Source organism: Natrix helvetica (genome assembly GCF_964273705.1).
Source record: "Natrix helvetica genome assembly, chromosome: 6".
Classification (NCBI taxonomy): Eukaryota; Metazoa; Chordata; class Lepidosauria; order Squamata; family Natricidae; genus Natrix; species Natrix helvetica.
This window is the reverse complement of record NC_138553.1, coordinates 28,347,487-28,364,320: the sequence shown is the minus strand read 5'-3', so window position 1 is coordinate 28,364,320 and position 16,834 is coordinate 28,347,487. Positions and strand designations below refer to the sequence as shown.

General features: G+C 40.9%; 1 protein-coding gene across 1 annotated transcript in view; it reads right to left on the bottom strand.

The window, feature by feature from the left end:
• Window positions 1-10,942, bottom strand: part of CYTH4 (cytohesin 4) — a 42,390-nt gene extending 31,448 nt beyond the window's left edge. The window contains exon 1 of the mRNA XM_081958431.1: window positions 10,799-10,942. Coding sequence (XP_081814557.1) covers window positions 10,799-10,817 — 19 coding nt within the window. The 5' untranslated portion in view covers window positions 10,818-10,942. The remainder of the gene's footprint in view (window positions 1-10,798) is intronic.
• Between the last annotated feature and the right edge of the window lie 5,892 nt (window positions 10,943-16,834).

The following is a 16,834-nucleotide window of genomic DNA, read 5'->3' as shown; positions in this document are numbered from 1 at the left end:
GAAACTGGACTTCCGGTCGGCTCCAGAATTGAATGGGTGGCTTCCGGTTAGGACCTTTGTGCTCTTTGAATGTTTAAGGTTGCCAACCCCTGTTCTACCCAGTAAATACGAGGGTGGCAGAAAAATGTACATTGAAGGTACAGTGGCAAGATTTCCTAGGTGAGCCTTTAATCTGGGAAGATCAAACCAGAGTGTTTGCAAAAAAAAAAAAAAAAACCCCAAAGTAGAAAGGCTAACAATGAATAGAGTTAATATATTAGAATCCCCAAGCCAGTGAAACATCCCATCCAGTACATGGACTCTAATCACAGATTGTTTAGTCCAACTGATAAAGAATTTAACCATTCTTTCAACTGGCAAATTCTACCCCCCCACCACACACACAAAATTATTCTGAACGCAAATCTGAGGCTGGAATCCTATACAGGTAGAGTAAGTCTTTTGGAGATCGCTGGGATTTCTTTTTCAGGAGAAACACAAGCTCTGTGAATGCAAATTTTAGTGAAACTAAAATGCAGAACAAGATGCAAAAAAAGGAACAGAATTCTTTCAACAGCTGAGAGGAACATTTTACGCATAGCTACAGCTGCTAACTTTTTGATGGTGTAACTATTATCTGCCGTATATTGTCAATAGTATAACTATTGAAGGCACTGAAATACTTGTCCTCTTTTCATCTGGCCACATTGGGAACTATGTATTACATTACAGATTTACCACCAGCTACACACATGAGCTAGAATTCTCCAACCCCAGGGAGAATAAATGTTAAAGAGAAAGATTTGGAAATGTTACTGGCTCATTTAAAGTCTCTGTACTTTAAAAATAACTGTAGATATTTATTTAGTAAATGGGCAGGCTGCCTATTTCATATGCATAACTCTGGGTGGTGCACAATTAAAATAACAGAATAACAGAGTTGGGAGGGTACTTTGGGGGTCTTCCAGTCCAACCCCCATCTCAAGCAGGAAACCCTACACCATTTCAGACAAATGGTTGCCCAATCTTTTCTTAAAGACTTCTAGAGTTGTAGTACCTATGATTTCTGGAGGCAGGTCATTCCACTATTAATTGTTCTGTCAGAACTAAATTTCTCCTTAGTTCTAGGTTGCTTCTCTCCTTGATTAGTTTCTACCCATTGCTTCTTGTCTTGCCCTCAGATGCTGTAGAAAACAGATTGAACCCCCTCTTCTTTGTGGCAGCCTCTTAGGTATTGGAACACTGCTATCATGTCACCCTCTAGTCCTTCTTTTCTTAAACTAGATATATCCAATTCCAGCAACCTTCTTTGTATATTTCACCCCACCCATTTGGGGGGTGAAATCCAGCAGGTTCTGACAGGTTCTGGAGAACCGGTAGTGGAAATTTTGAGTAGTTCAGAGAACCGGCAAATGCCACAAGCAAGTATACATATGTATATACCACTGCCACACATCCCAAACCGGTTCTCTGCATGATGCCACAGGCACCACCATCTTATTTATCACTTCTGCACATTCACAAAACAATTTTTATTGCACTGCGCAAACACATCAAACACGGCTGCAGTGCACCCACAAGCCAACTGGCAATAGTGCCTGCCCGAGCCCACTCCTGGCCTGTATGTACGTATGTATATACGTTCTAGCCGTTTCACATTCTAGGGGGTGGTGCTCATCTCCGTTTCAAAGCTGAACAGCCAGTGTTGTCCGAAGACGTTTCTGTGGTTTCGAACTGCTAGGTTGGCAGAAGCTGGGACAAATAACGGGAGCTCACTCCATTATACGGCGCTAGGGATTTGAACCACTGAACTGCTGACCTTTCTGATCGACAAGCTCAGCATCTTAGCCACTAAGCCTGTGTGTGTGTGTGTGTGTGTGTGTGTGTGTGTATGAGGGGCAGGGTGCAATATATATATTGCAATATATATATTGCAATATGCTATACATGAAGCTACGTTTGATGACTAATTGGAAGCAGCAATCCATGAAATTTATTACAGATGACCATTAATGTGGCCATTTCACTGGCTCCCAGTAAGCCTCCAAGTGCAATTCAATGTTCTGGTTTTGACCTCTAAAGACTTAAATGTCCAGTTCTTAAAATACAAACAGGACTACCTTCTCTGTCTAGAACCATCTTATATTTGCTTTGACTGGAAATGTTATGGGTTTTGACTTCACATGAAGTGAAGCCATGGGTGGCCTCAGAATGGTGTTTGTTGATGGTGGCCCCTGCCTTCCCTGAAGATCAAATCAGCAGCGACCCTGGCTTCATTCAGAAATGCAGTGAAGGTTGGGATATTTCAAAGAGCTTTTGAAAATGGAGGAATGGGTAATAATTCCCAGAATGGGAAAGTTGCACGTGGATCTGTTCTTTACTTAGGAAGTAGAAATTCAACCCACAAGCAGGGTTTGGTGATTGTGTTTGTGAAAAAGATCTCGAAATGGTAATAGATAGCCAAATGAATGTAAGTCAGAAGTGTGGTATGGCTGCAAAGAAGAGAAATAGAATTTTAGATTGTATGAACAGAACTATATTTCCATGAACTCAGTTTAAAAGAAGGCAACTACGTGCTGGGGGGGAAATCACTTTGTGACAGTAAGAGAAATTTAACAGTGGAACCAATTACTGAGAGTTGGGGACAGGGAGTTACTAATGATAGTTGCAAAAAAAAGAGGAAGAGATGTTTCTCATTGAATTACAGTCACCATAGTTCATATGGTAGCATTATGAGTAGAGTAGCAATGTATTCCAGATGCACAGATTAAAAAGGCAGAAACTTTACACCATATAAAAGTAACCACTTGCCACACACTACACATTCTTTGCTAAGTATTTATGAGTAATGTATTTATAGCGCACTTTAAAAGATGTACTTTCAGAATGAGTTGACTATATCTTTTGTCCACCAAATAGAAAAGGACCTCCTGACCCCACACACAGACACTACAATATTTAACAGGAGGAAAAGCTCAATAGCAAATCAGGTATTTTGCAAACGAAAGGCTACTCCCTTGAGTTTTCAGGGCACAGAGATACAGATGTTATATTACATCACAAAACAATTTCTGGCTAGCTGTATTGGATAATTTAGGGAAACCAATCACATAATACCTGCCTCCTGGTGGTCTAAGCATACAGTCAATCAAAATCATTTTCACTTAAAAGCATAGGATAATAGATGATAAGAAATATATTTGCCAAAAACCTGGAGAGCTATCACTGGACATTTAGAATTCTTAGTTCTGGTTGAGATGAACTCTGAGATAAGAGTTACCATGAAGCAGGATGGGCACCTAATACATTTTACAAATAAATAAATAAATAATCTGGCCATAGCTGAATTGGATTTGTTCTGATAAAGCATCAGTTGACTGGTCAATATAAATATAATGTTGTTGTTGTTAGCTGCGAAGTTGTGTCTGACCCATTGTGACCCCATGGACAATGTTCCTCCAAGCCTTCCTGTCCTCAGGCGTCCACGCCTACTGCTTTAGTGACTCCATTCACTTCATTCTCTGTCATCCTCTTCTTCTTTTGCCCTCAAACTTTCCCAGCATTAGGGTCTTCTCCAGTGAGTCCCTCCTTCTCATTAGATGGCTAAAGTATTTGAGTTTCATCTTCAGGATCTGACTTTCTAAAGAGCAGTCAGGGTTGATCTCCTCTAGACTGACCGGTTTGATCACCTTGCAGTACAAGAGACTCACAGGAGTCTTCTCCAGCACTATAGTTCAAAGGCATCAATTCTTTGGCACTCAGCCTTCCTTATGGTCCAACATTCACAGCCATACATTGCAACTGGGAAAACCATAGCCTTGACTATATGCACTTTTGTTGTCAGGGTGATGTCTCGGCTTTTTAGTATACTGTCTAGATTTGCCATAGCTTTCCTCCCAATTAAAAGCGTCTTTTAATTTCTTGGCTGCAGTCTCCATCGTGGAGCCCAGGAAAATAAAATCTGTCACTATCTTCATTTCTTCCTCATCTATTTGCCAGGAATTGAGAGGGCCAGATGCCATGATCTTACTTTTTTTAATCTTGAGTTTCAAGCCAATTTTTGCACTCTCCTCCTTCACCCACATCAAGAGGCTCTTTAGTTCCTCTTCACTTTCTGCCATTAGAGTGGTATCATCTACATATCTGAGGTTGTTGATATTTCTCCCGGCAATCTTAATCCCAACTTTTGATTCATCTAGCCCCATCTGTCTCATGATGTGCTCTGCATATAAGTTAAATAGGCACGGTAACAGTATACAACCTTGCTGGACTCCTTTCCACATTTTGAAACCATCAGTGGTTCCGTGTCCTGTTCTCACTGTTCTCACACTGCATATAGGTTTCTCAAGAGACAAATAAGATGGTCTGGTACTCTCCTCTCTTAAGAACTTGCCACAATTTCCTGTTTCCAGTCTTATGTGGAAAAACTCTTTTGGGAGCATAAAGGACCCCTGGAGAAATGCTATGGATGGAATTTATTTTCCAATAGAACTCAAAAGAGCGAAAGATGTAAAGAAATAAAACAACGATAGTTCTCTTTCACAGAGAATTATCAGAATGCGCTAATAGAAATTCATTGTATCAGCCATGCAAAGAAGTCCTGACAAGAAGCGCATCCAGAAGACCTAGTTCTATTTTATTAAGGTTACGTTAATTGCAGGTCTACTGGTTACTTTAACAGAAATTTACAAGTTTGAAACTACGTCTCTCTCTTGTTACCTTTACAGCCCAAGAAATTAAGGACAGCCCCTTCTGAGATGTTTGTCATATCCACTTTTCTGCTATCAGCTAAACTTCCCTTTATCTGACTGTTCCGATTGCAGTTCTTGTCTCTCAAGGTCACTCTCATACCGTGGCATAAAAGACTGTAATAAATGCAATTTTCTATCACCTCCAGATAGAGAGGTTTACAACATCTAGAATATATTCCAAAATGGTGCATAAAATCAATAGATGTTTTAGAAAGCTTAAAATATATGTCAAGTTTTAATACATACTATATAAAGTTGGCTGCTTTGTATATAACAGAGCAGTCATAAAGGTCACATAGAAATACTTTTAAATTACAAGGGGGGGGGGCAGGGGAACAGACAACATCCCCATGAAAACAGCTGCAAATAATGCAATGGGAAAGTTGTCCGAATAAAATGTAAATATATGTGGCACTGCATGGGCCACGTTTCCACCAACTAGCACGTTGTATGTGGCACTGAAATGGAACCAGACATAGTATAGTGACTTTGGGAGCAGGCAGGAAATTAAGGAAGAAATATGTGGAGATTACAGCGAATCCACCTTAATGTGCTGTTTTGCCTCACCAAAATGCATCATTGCTTTGATGCGTTGACAAAAGTGAGACATTCTGCTTCCTCCAAGCAGCGAGCCAAGCCCAATCTCACTTGATCTGCTGCCTCATTCCGGTGAATGCAGATTCTGAACATGGACTGCTTTATACTTTCAGAAATCTTCTGAATCTCTTCTTATTGGAATTTATGTCTAAATCTGAGCTGTTTAATGTTCTATCCCTACCGCAAAGAAAATGTGATCCTGTAAATTACTGCATATTACATTTGTTCTATTTTGCTTTGTAATGTCCAGATATTGTTGCTGGCTAGAGATACTGGGAACATCTGGATATGGACCAGCCATAGTGGGGACTAGCTTATTTTTATCTAAAATCAGAGATAGTATGAAACTGCATCTTAGCATGGAAATAAGGCCTTCCGTTGTCTTTGCTTAAAGCAGGGGTGTCAAACTCACCTCGTCATGGCAGCATCACGTATTGGGACTTTCCCCCCCTTTGCTAAACTAGGCATGGGCATGGTCACAATGACACATCTGGCCTGTGGATGGGAGTTTGACAGCCCCGGCTTAAGGCTTTTCCCATCATTAATAAATGTCCTTTTTATTTGAAAGGCGGAAGAATGTCTTGACTGAACAAAATTCCTGGTCACATTCGAGCAGGGGAGAAGGATTTGTTTCTCAGGCAAGATGGGGTTTTTTTCCCTGTAAGAAGCTGGTAATAAATAAAATGTTTGATTCTGTTAGAGGCAGTAAGTTCTGTCTTGAAATTTGGGAAATCAAGGCACTTTGGAAAGGTACTTCATTTAGAGCAGTGGTGGATTCGACCAAACTGGAAATAATTTGGCGGCTTGAGTCGCTAGAACCAGCAGTGACCCAGGCCTGCCACACCCCCGAATTGGTTATCCGGGTAGCGCTGTAAGTTCTGCCATCTTTCGTTTTTGCCTCTGCGCATGTGCAGAACATTTTTTATGAACCGGCAGTAGTGACTGCCAGAACCCACCCCTGATTTAGAGTACTGCTGAAGTGAAGCTTTATTTCATTTGGATTTGCTTTTGTAAGAAGCAATATTCCTCCGGGCATGTCTTCAGCTGATAAAGTTGTTTTTAGTACTGGCACCACAGGCCTTACATAAATGTTTTTACGTACAAACCCTCTGTTCCTCAAGCTTTCTGTATTTTAATAATCTAATTTAGGAAGGGGACATGCATTTTATTTTCATTATTATTAAACCAGCGGAAACCCTTATTGGAATCTGTCCACCTTCTGCCCATCAAGGGCCTTAACGTTTGCTAGGAACTATTTTGTTTAGTGAAAAACCATCACGAAAAGGTGAGATTAAAATACTTACGCTTTAACAATCATGCTTATAATTTAGTGCTCTGCTGCAAAATTATCCAGTTTTTTTTTTTAAAACAAACAAACTATTCTAATTTATTCTGATGAGGGAAAAGTATTTCCAATATAGAAAAGAGGGGAAGGTTTCAGAAAACCCTGATGGCTGGAGTACGGGATACCGTATTTATCCGAGTATAACGCGCACACGTGTATAATAATAATAATAATAAATATTTATTTCTTAGCCGCACCCTCTCCCGAAGGACTCGGGGCGGCGTACAACAAAACATAGGAAATAAATATATCGACATACATATAACAAAACATATACCAAGACATATATACGACATATACAAGGAGGAGGTGAACTGATAGATAAAAACAAGTAAAAACACAATGTTTAAAAACCCCTAAATAAATTGAATGCAATTAAAATACCCCAAATAAAAAACCCGTCAGGAGCGATATAGTTGGATCAAAGTGGAGCCAGGCCAGCAACTTGAAAAAGGTGGGTCTTGAGCTTTACACGAAAGGAGCGGAGGTCAGAGGTATTCCTACTATCCGGGGGGAGGTCATTCCACAGGGCTGGGCCCGCCACAGAGAAGGCTCTACTCCTAGGCGCCGCCCCTCGACACTGTCTGGTGGACGGCACCTGGAGGAGGCCCTCTCTGTGCGAGCGGATTGGTCGCAGGGATGTATGGGGCAGAATACGATCCCGCAAGTAACTAGGTCCTAAGCCATGGAGCGCTTTAAAGATTGTTATCAAAACCTTGAAACGCACCCGATAGACCACAGGAAGCCAGTGCAGCTCGCGCAGGAATGGTGTCACATGGGAGTACCTAGTACTCCCCATAATTACCCGCGCGGCTGCGTTCTGGACCAACTGTAGCCTCCGGGTGCATTTCAAGGGAAGCCCCATGTAGAGAGCGTTACAGTAGTCCAAGCGAGACATCACCAGCGCATGAGTGACTGTGCGTAAGGCGTCCCGGTCCAGTAGGGGGCGCAATTGGCGCACCAGGCGAACCTGGTGGAACGCCCCCCTTGCCACGGCTGTCACATGGTCATCCATGGACAGCCGGGCATCCAGGAGGACGCCCAAATTGCGCGCCCGCTCCACGGGGGCAAGTTGAATGCCCCCGATGGCCAATGATGGAATTAATTGGCTGAACCGGGGAGCCGGTACCCACAGCCACTCCGTCTTGGAGGGGTTGAGTTTGAGTCGGTTGTCATCCATCCAGATCCGTACGGCTTCCACACACCGGGACATCACTTCGATGGCCTCGTTGGGGTGGTTCGGGGTGGAAAAGTACAGCTGAGTATCATCAGCGTACAGATGGTATCCCACCCCGAAACCACGTGTACCCCCTAATTTTCAATTAAAAATCGGTATAAAATTTTGTTTCACACCAAGCATTGTAAGGGTCTATTTATCTATTTCATTAACTTTTACTGAACCAATGCAAGTACTATTATTTTAGTATAATTCTCATTAGATTTTATTTATATGCTAAATGTATTATATCATTTTGTTTGCTGTCCTATATCTCACGGAATCTTTTAAAAAATGATTTCCTTTTGATTTTGTTGCATATGCAAAAAGAAATATTTTTGATTGAATACATGTATAGAATAGAAATTTGGAAAATGTCTAGCTTTTTAAAGCTTAGAAGGAAGATGGGTTATTAAGGAAATAGGTTATTAAGGAAAAAATCCCACTGACAATGTAGTGAAGCAGAGGCACATGGAGAAGAGAAAATATGACATCAGTATAATGGGGAGAAATTATCTTTTACCACAAGTTCTAAGAATCACTGCACCTGCTACTCCCAGTAAAATATCTGCGTGCATTTATGCTATAAGTAGAAATTCTGTTGCAATTGCCCCAATTGGTTCACATTTAAGGGAAATAGGACCCGTTCACAGGACCCGCCTCTCACCCTCGTCTTCCTGCCGACTGGAGGAAGAGGGTGAGAGGCGGGTCCTGTGAACGGCGGCAGCAGCGGCGGCAATAGTCGCAACTCAGCTGCCTGCTGCCTTTCCCCTCCTTTGTCTCCCAGCCGGGGCGGCCCGCCGCCGAGTTGCGACTATTGCCGCCGCTGCTGCTGCCGTTCACAGGACCCGCCTCTCACCCTCTTCGCGGGTCCTGTGAACGGCGGCAGCAGCGGCGGCAATAGCTGGGAGACAAAGGAGTGGAAAGGCGGCAGGCAGCTGAGTTGCGACTATTGAGCACGGCGCGGCGCTGCCTGAGGCCGGGATCGAGGCTGCAGTCCGGAAATTTACAATTTACAATTCGCCTGCGCCCTCAAAACCCCAGCCCTCGTTTATAACGCGCACCCACACTTTGATTCCTTTTTTTGGTACAAAATTTTGTGTTTACTGGGATACTAAATGGGAGTAACCTTGGTTCTTTTAACCATTCAGAGAGATGGGCTGAAGCTACCCTGCCTTCCCTTCAGTTATATTCTAGGAAAGTAAATATGAAGGAACTTTTCTGGGGCCTTTTCAGAACATCAGTGATAGACAACCACAAAGAATCATGAAAGACAAAAGAGAAGGGGAGGTGGGGGTAATTGGTTAGAAAACTGGAAAACAGTCTAGCTGGCTGTGAAAGTCCTCTACATTATTTGCCACCCATTGTAGTGATTGATTCTCTTTACTTGCCTCAACAGGAAGAAATGTAATACCCTCCTTGCAAAACTAAGACTCATACTCAGCAGCGCTATTAGCTACAAGAGGAATGTTCAGGTTTTTTAAATTCCCTTTCTCAGATGGATAAACCAAAGATTTTACAGCTTAGAAGAGAGACTAACCTTCCATTCCCCTGAGTAGCTGCCCTGCATGCAGCCAAAGAAGAAATGAGGCTTTTGGAAGAGAATCAAGATTGTGAATGACCCAGCAATCAAATAACTCTCCATTTCACAAGCACTTTCCCTATTTATTTATTTATTTATTTTTATTTGGGGCAGGGAGCACTAGCTCCGGTCTTTGCATGTAGACTTGTTTGGTTTTTAAAACTTCCTCAAAAGGATCAAGTTAGCCATTTCAGATATCTCATTCTCAGAGAATGAGATATCTGAGTTTTTTTCTGTAATTTCATATTTTCTGATCTGAATGATTGGCATAAAACTCCATCTCTGAACAGTGCCTTTATTAGAGAAATAAAACACTTGGCAGTTTGGACTATTTGATTAGTTCTTCTCCAATAGTTCATCTTTTTCTAAGTTCTTGGCCAGCATCCTTATAACTCCATTTCCAGACATTATATCTACCTATCACTATTTGCAAGTCACAAGGAGACTTCATTAAGGGCCAAGTTAAAGTACATCTAAGCCTCACCTGCTGAAAGCCTCCTTTCTATATCACCCGAGTGGAGATGAATGAAAAGACAAAATACAGAATAACAGAGTTGGAAGGGACCTTGGAGGTCTTCTAGTCCAACCCACTGCTTAGGCAGGAAACCCTACACCCCTTCAGACAAATGGTTATACAACATCTTCTTCAAAACTTCCAGTGTTGTGGCATTCACAACTTCTGGAGGCAAGCTGTTCCACTGATTAATTGTTTCAACTGTCAGGAAATTTCTCCTTAGTTCTAAGTTGCTTCTCTCCTTGATTAGTTTCCACCCATTGCTTCCTGTTCTGCCCTCAGGTGCTTTAAAAAGTTGTATCAAACAAGTCTTCCTGGCCCTTTAGTTCTTTTTTACTTTTGCAAAGGTTTATATATTTTTCCATCAATCATTAAACTCAAATAGTGATCATGTTTTATACAGTGATACAAATATCCATGAGAACACATGCAAAATAACGAAATGATATAGCAGCTGGAATTGTTTCCCTTTAACATATCCTTGGCTGAAATTAAGGGAGCAAAACAACAGCAAACATCCATCAAGCCAGTTGGACAAACTTATATTCTACCCTGTTGTCTCATATATTCTTGGTACTTTAAGCTGATGAAACTCCTATGAGACAAAAGTTGCAAGACCTGGGGGGGGGTTCCCCCCCCCCACGATATAGCTGTCAAAATGTTCCATAACCTCTTAACCCCTTTTCCCTTGTAAAACTTTTAAAATCAATAACAATTTCTGACAACAGAAACTCCTATGAGACAGATCTCTCAGGAATCCCATATATAGAAAGCCAACACCAAAGTTCTCTATTTCTTTTAAGAGAAGACTTACCAATGGGACAAGCATCCATCCTGAAGATGTCCCAAGAGCAAGGCAGCAGCTCCTCCGATTAGTCTTCCCTTTCTTCAAGCTTAAGGTGACTTGAACATCATAATAACTAAACCAAGTGACTCCACCCTTTTGTTTCTGGTTCCTCCTTGAGAGTTCAGATAGACAGAGGAAGCCATTTACCCACAATTTAGAACTGTGTACAAGTAGTTTGGTTATTTCCTGGAAAAAAAATTGCAAACACACAGCACTGTTGCTCACACTGCAATGAATGTATTTGTTAAGAGAAATCTTGAATCACAGAAGTATATTCCTCTCTTAGAAGTGATTCCCACTCAGTTCAACATGATCATTTGTAAGTGTTCTTATAGTTAAAGCTATCATGCTCAGGAAGAAAATGGTAGCAAACATATGAAAAACCTCAAGCAATATGATAATTAAGGATACTTTCTGGTGTTGCTAATTAGACTAAAAACTATCTGTTTTAGGTTTTGGGTTCCTTCCAGGAAGCCAGAACTAGAAATAAAAGAATGCATCTCTGAGTATTGGGTTTTTTTGTCAGTTAAAAAGAATTGGGGGCTTATATGTATAACTTATTTTTATTTCTTCAGCATGAGCATGCCTTTTTAAAAAATCCTGTGTAGTGTGTTAACATTCAGTTGTGATAAAATTGTACTGAGCTCACGTCTCTTCCCCCATTTCGGTCTATATTTGGAGCCACAAACTCCAGGTTGCTGTTGTTTTGTAATCCCTTTATTCCTCATTCGAAGCAAGTCGAATGTATTGGATGCTTGCATACTTTATACACCTATCCCGGGAAAAGAAATGTAGCTCCACAAATCCCTAAGCAAGGAGCCCTAGACAAAGTTCTGACAAGTTGACAAATATAACTGTCTGTTTGAAAGTGTATGCTACATCTGGCTTCCTTAACAGACTAAGGGAAGCAGAAGACCACACTGTACCTTTAATTACATATGTATCTGACATTTCCTCTTCTCTGCACAACTGTGAAGGGGACAAAAGCTCATATTTTGCATCCCGCTTCCTAGATTTCTCTCTAGCTCAGGGGTGTCAAACTCTATTTCATTGAGGGCTGCGTCCGGGTTGTGTTTGACCTTAGTAGGCTGGGGTGGGTGTGGCCAGGATGGATATAATCTGCTCAATGTCACTCATGTAGGGGGTGCCTATGGCAGCCCGATCACTCTGCCAGTGAAAACTGGCTCCCGGGTTCCATTTCCAGCTGCGACAGCCTCCTGCAACTCTGCCAGCGAAAACTGAGTTCGGCAGGGCAGCCCTCACTAGCTCAGTTTTCATTGGCAGAGGGTTGCAGGAGGCAGTCCTAGCCAGAAATGGAGCTCAGGAACCCATTTTCACTGGCAGAGGCACCGCCGGTCGGTCCCTCACTGTTCCCAGGGTGGTCCCACAGGCCAGATCTAAGCACCCCATGGGCCGGATCTGGCCCCCAGGCCTTGAGTTTGACACCTCTGCCCTAGCTGATTCAATGAACCCCTTCCCCACATCTTTTCATTCCATCTTACAAGAGTGTTGTTTAAAAGGCAATTAAATGGAGCTAGCAGATCAAAGAATACTTCTGCTTCTCTTTCACATCTTACTCAATCAGCAAGGGTGGAAAAAGGAAATGCTCAAAAGGAAGCACCGCCTTTTTTTTCCATTTCTTCAGAATAATCCAGAGAAGCTGCACCACCAGCTGGAAAGAAAAGAAAAGTACAACAATTACAATTCAAAGAAATCAATTTCCCAAAGTTTCCATCTTAGGATCTTAGCGCAGTGATTAGGACAGTAGCATGTAATAACATGTATTGGATGTAACAATCATAATAATATGTCGTTATTTTGCATCTATGCATATAGTGAGTTCATCTGAAGAAGACATGTTAAGTGTCTCACATCTGTCTTGTCAGGGGAAATTTCACCCTGAGCTAATGAGGTCTTAGACCGACAGCTTTTCCAAATAGCATATCTTCAAGAAAGTGAAAGTAAGATCCAATAACAAGTTCTAATTAAAACAAACTTTTAATATGAAAATAATAAGAAAATAAGAAAAGAAACAAATCTATCTAATTGTTACATTTTGGTAAGAGCAAATTATCGTCCATCTTCTTGGCAGACGAACAAAGATCAAAAGGGAAGAAGTCTCTGGAATGTGTGATGTATTAGAAACGTGTTAAGCATGCGCAGTAAATCATTGCTGATAAGGGCCTATGACCTGCGCAGTAAGTCTTCAGTAACTATTCAGTTCAGCTAGCAAACAATTAACACAGTGACATGTCTGAACTGATGAGGATATGGACAAGATGGTAGGCCTTCTCTGTGGCCACTACCACACTCTGAAATCCTCAAGTTTCAGAAATCCATAAGTTTCCTTCCACCTTGGTTTTTCAGGAGATTTTTCTTGAGGTGGAAAAAATGAAGCTTTGATTTGGGGTTTTACTGATTAGATAGATCTGTTGTTATAGAAATGGCTAGTTTATGCTATTATGCTATTGAGCTGCGGTGGCACAGTGGTTAGAGTGCAGTACTGCAGGCTACCTCAGCCACCTGCCTGCAATTTGGCAGTTCAACTCTCATCAAGCTCCAGGTTGATTCAGCCTTCCATCCTTCTGAGGTGGGTAAAATGAGGACCCAGATTGCTGGGGGGCAATATGCTGACTCTGTAAACTGCTTAGAGAGAAAGCACTGCAAACCGGTATAGAAGTCTAAGTGCTATTGCTATTATATAAAAGTAAAAAATTGAGGTTTGATGGCTTAGTCTATTGCACCAAAGAGAGTTGGAAGTCAATGCCTTTTCTTTCTTTTATCCTTCTCTACACTTTTCTCTTCCTTTTCCCTCCCCTATTTTTCCTATTATTTGCTTTGCATTTTTTGTATTTTATATTATAAAGTAATAAAAAGAATTGATGATTTTCAGGAGATTTTCAAAAGTAGACATATTTCATCAGGCTTTCAATGCTGCCTGGGGTTTTTTGTCTTTCGATTTGGGAAGAAAGGGAGGAGGAGTGGGGAGGGAGGGGGAGTGGGGAGGGAGGGGGAGTGGGGAGGGAGGGAGGGAGGGAGGAAGGAAGGAAGGAAGGAAGGAAGGAAGGAAGGAAGGAAGGAAGGAGCAAATTATATAGCATAAAGTAGATGTAATTGTGGAAAGAAAATAGGAACTTTTTGATGCATAATTTGTTTTGCACTTTGTGTTTAACCTTACATTTCACCTTTTTTCTTTAAATCAGAACTGTAATGGTAAATATTTGAAAATAATGTTCCTGTCACTAGGAAGACACTATAGTCAAGCTTCATGAGCATATTTATTTTTAATTCCTGTTGTTTATACACAAAGAAGAAGAAAACAAAAAGAAAATCAGGAATCTGTCGTCACAGTTCAGACTTACAAATCTTATTAAAAGGCATAAGTTGTCATTAGCTATGTGAAAGCTTCTGCTTTTTGGCTATTATAGATTAACTAGAGCTCTGTTACAATTTCTTGAATGGTTAACAAAACAAAAGCATTCAAACAAATTGAACAAGGAAACTACTAATAAAATAGCACCATTAAATTTATGGAGCATGACAACAATTCTGCACACAGATACCTGGAAATAAGCAGCATTTAACTCTCTTGGGCTTACATTTGAGTACGGAAATGTTTAACTTGTAAAACAGTGAGTTTTAACAAAAGATCTTTGGGAAGCTCAAACATCACCTTTAGCTTTTAATTAAAAATGCAAGCAATCTTTTAAATAATGCTTATAAGTAAAGCAAAAACTGTTATGTTGATGGAGAAAAAAATGACAATACCTTTATTCAGCCAACACTTTTGTCACTTAGCTTTTAATTTAAAAAATGCAAGCAATCTTTTAAATAACTCTTATAGATATAGCAAGATCACTTATGTCGATGGAGGGAAAAAATGACAACTTTATTAAGCCTACACTTAGTCACCATCATGCAAATTGCTGAATATAGAGGCACAGAGAGACAAAAGTGTGTAGCATGGGGGAGGGGAATATATGATGCCTATGAATCTCAACTGATAAATAAAGAAGAGAACTTATCAAAGGTGAGGAAAAAGTAGACAACCTTTACTTTACTTTTCTATTTTCTTCGTTCACTGATTATTTTAATGGTAAAAGTAAAGGTTATCCTCGCACATATGTGCTAGTCATTCCCGACTCTAGGGGGTGGTGCTCATCTCCATTTCAAAGCCGAAGAGCCAGCACCGTCTTAAAACATCTCCATGGTCATGTGGCTGGCATGACTAGATGCCAAAGGCGCACGGAACAGTTACCTTCTCACCAAAGGTGATCCCTATTTTTCTACTTGTATTTTGACATGCTTTTGAACTGCTAGGTTGGCAGAAGCTGGGACAAGTAATGGGAGCTCACTCTGTTATGTGGGCACTAGGGATTTGAACTGCTGAACTGCCAACCTTTCTGATTGACAAGCTCAGTGTCTTAACCACTCACCCACCGCATCCCATATTTTAAAGGTAATATCACACATTTGGATGAAACGTGAAAGCCTTATTAGCACCTCTTCTTTTGCAAAGCACAGAGCGCTCAAGAATTCTACTGGTGATCTGTCAAATGATCATATCATGACTCATCTTAAGAAAAAGTGTGCAGTTTGGTTGATAGTGCATTTCCACTGTATTTTTAAGCAAATAAATTCTAATCATTTAAAAATGTCTAAGAGTATAGAAATTATTTTACAACTGCAGTGCCTCCACAACTGCTTTCAGCAATTTGAATTTTCTGTCCCAATAGTTTGGAGTCCCTTTTCAGAGCTTGGGGTTTGCCAAGAATTTACTCACCGAGCACAGAAACAGCAAAACATGTAATCTGCCACTATCTCCTATAAACTGTGAAAGGAAAAACATTTTTTTTGCCTTTTTCCTGGCTGTAACATTTGATTTTAGCCTTGATCCATGGCAGTCAGTAGGCCAGAAAAAGGGCTGAAGTGGTGTCTGTATGATAAAAGAGCTAAATAATAGCTAAAATGTGTTGTCTGCTGAGCGTAGATGGAAAGAAAGATTGCAAGACAGAAATCTTTAGAGGGTAAGAGAACTGCAGACTGAAGCATAAGTCAGTGGAACAGGAAGACAGATTGAGGGTAATTTAGCAATTTCCTCTTGTGCTGTATAATAATTGCTTTGTTGTTACAGTCTCCTCTTCTAAAAGGTGAAGAATACCACAAAAAGCAGTGTCATTCTAAAACTATCTGAGGATGCCAGTTCATTGCCCCTCTGCAGTGGCAAAATTACCTCCATTTACTTCCATAGCCAACACACGATCAAATGATAACCGGCAGTCTTCTTCCATAATTCGTTGGTATGATAAGAGGAAACTGCAATAATTAATCATGTGATAATTTGATGTTAGCAGGGCAGATTCATGGCTAATGAAAGAAGTTATTTAAATGATCAAATGATATAGCTTCAATTATCATATTAATAATTCATTCCCCTAGTTAATATACCCATTTGCCTTTGATGAAATATAGTTCAAGCAGAGGCATATAATCTTTTCTGGGGTTGTTTCTTTTGTCGGTTCCTGCAAAAAAGGGTATGTACAGCTACTCAAGAGTGAGGAACTATCAAATTCTCTCTGGGGAATGGGTGGGAAGATAATGCAAACAGGAAGAAGTTTGGTAAAAGTAAAAAGTGCAGCAATTTAGTGGCTTTCCTTGGTGTAAGTCTTTACTCACAATCACATCTGTAACACAGAGAAATGGCAAATGCTGCTAACTCAGTGTTGTTGTTGTTATTTGCGAAGTCATGTCTGACCCATTGCGGCCCCATGGACAATGTTCCTCCAGGCCTTCCTGTCCTCTACCATCCTCTGGAGTCCATTTAAGTTCACGCCTACTGCTTTGGTGAATCCTTCCAGCCACCTCATTCTCTGTTGTCCCCTTCTTCTTTTGCTCTCAAACTTTCCCAGCATTAGGCTCTTCTCCAGTGAGTCCTTCCTTCTCATTAGGTGGCCAAAGTATTTGAGTTTCATCTTCAGGATCTGGCCTTCTAAAGAGCAGTCA